The sequence below is a fragment of the Haplochromis burtoni genome, unplaced genomic scaffold (genome assembly GCF_018398535.1).
Source record: "Haplochromis burtoni strain Fernald_Lab_line unplaced genomic scaffold, NCSU_Asbu1 Contig_616, whole genome shotgun sequence".
Taxonomy (NCBI): Eukaryota; Metazoa; Chordata; class Actinopteri; order Cichliformes; family Cichlidae; genus Haplochromis; species Haplochromis burtoni.
Window position 1 is genome coordinate 221771 of NW_024582977.1, and position 2037 is coordinate 223807.

The window sequence follows — 2037 nt, forward strand, 5'->3', positions numbered from 1 at the left end:
CAGAAAAGTCAAAAATAGTGAGATATCTTGCAGAGGGATGCAGCAGTCTCAAAATTGCAAAGCTTCTGAAGCGTGATCATTGAACAATCAAGCGTTTCATTCAAAATAGTCAACAGGGTCACAAGAAGCGTGTGGAAAAACCAAGGCGCAAAATAACTGCCCATGAACTGAGAAAAGTCAAGCGTGCAGCTGCCAAGATGCCACTTGCCACCAGTTTGGCCATATTTCAGAGCTGCAACATCACTGGAGTGCCCAAAAGCACAAGGTGTGCAATACTCAGAGACATGGCCAAGGTAAGAAAGGCTGAAAGACGACCACCACTGAACAAGACACACAAGCTGAAACGTCAAGACTGGGCCAAGAAATATCTCAAGACTGATTTTTCTAAGGTTTTATGGACTGATGAAATGAGAGTGAGTCTTGATGGGCCAGATGGATGGGCCCACCAGAACAAATAATAAGATTATTCCTCAAAAATACAACTTGCCTAATAATTCTGCACTCCCTGTATAGAGGGCAAAAAGCATGAGCAAATTTCAAGATTGCTGCATAACTAACAACACTAGGTCACTCTGCTGTTTCTTCTCAAAATGTGCCATTCTGTTACATTATGTTTTAGGCTATGTCATCTTGTTTTATGTAAAAGGAAAAGGGATGAAAATAATTTAATTCACCCTAACATTAAGCACTCCAAATGAAGTGCATAAAAAAATGAAGAAATATTTATTAAATTTTCAAATGTACAACTATATTTTGACTTTTTTCTTACATTTGTGTAGTTGACTTATAATGTTAATGTCCAAAAATAACATATTACAGCCAGCTGCAACTAAGATTGTTGGTGCCATATTTGGATGCTGGTGGAGGTTTGAGGCTTTAAAGATCATGTTGCTCATCATCCTTCCATTCACTTGAAGCATTCCATTAGAATTATAGTACCAGCTTTATTATGATCCTGGTGAGATCATCTTTCTTGCATACAAAATTGCCGTTGCCTGTATCTGCTCTTTTTTTTTTTTTTTACTAGTACTCTAATTCCTGTAGTTCTGTGCTGCAGCAACACGTGTAAACACACATGACTCAAACAGCGTTTTGTAATACACAAATAGTCTCTTTCTGTGTCTTATTCACTGTTGGCATAGCTGCTATAGAATCAGCTATATGTATTTCTTCTGGACAGACCTTGCGGAGTTTGTATTTTTGGGCCTGTTCCTGGTGGAGATGTCCATGAAAATGTATGGTCTTGGACCCCAGAACTACTTTCACTCCTCTTTCAACTGTTTTGACTTCGGGGTGAGTTGCCCACTTCAGTTGACTGTTTCGTCAATTTGTTGTGCATTTTGAGAACATTTATAGGGAAACTAGGGAAACTGATTCAGAACTAGTTCTATAGAAAAGAAATGTAGCAAATTATTGAAGAAAGAAATTCAGACGGTTTTGATTTATCAAACTGTGTTCACAGGTGATCATTGGCAGTATTTTTGAGGTGGTCTGGGCAGCCATGAAGCCCGGGGCTTCATTTGGAATCAGTGTCCTGCGAGCACTGAGGCTGCTCCGGATCTTCAAAGTCACCAAGTGAGTAAATGGAAATGTTTGTCTGTGTTCTGTAAAACCGGATTACACAATGGATTCATACTGGTGTGTCTTTGTGTAGGTACTGGAACTCATTAAGGAACCTTGTGGTATCCCTACTCAACTCCATGAAGTCCATTATTAGCCTGCTGTTTCTGCTCTTCCTCTTCATCGTGGTCTTTGCTCTGCTGGGTATGCAGCTCTTTGGTGGCCAGTGAGTAGATTTTTTCTGCTGATTTATTATTTATTTATTGTGATGCAGCTAATGACAAGACTCTTGGCAGGATTTACTAAGCAGGAAAAATTAGCTGGAGCAGCATTTCGGTAAGGCAATGATGGAGCACATTACTGTACTAAATCCAGTAATTAGACCAGTGGTTCCCAAACTTTTTTTGCTAGGCAGGGGGGCCTAGCAAAAAAAGTTTGCGAACATTTTTCCTGTAAAACAAAGGGGGTTGTTTTACA

General features: G+C 39.6%; 1 protein-coding gene across 1 annotated transcript in view; it reads left to right on the forward strand.

Moving 5' to 3' along the window:
- Nucleotides 1-2037, forward strand: part of LOC102295138 (voltage-dependent N-type calcium channel subunit alpha-1B) — a 197892-nt gene that overhangs the window by 137114 nt on the left and 58741 nt on the right. Inside the window, exons 12-14 of the mRNA XM_042214834.1 lie at nucleotides 1181-1293; nucleotides 1463-1575; nucleotides 1655-1786. Coding sequence (XP_042070768.1) covers nucleotides 1181-1293; nucleotides 1463-1575; nucleotides 1655-1786 — 358 coding nt within the window. The remainder of the gene's footprint in view (nucleotides 1-1180; nucleotides 1294-1462; nucleotides 1576-1654; nucleotides 1787-2037) is intronic.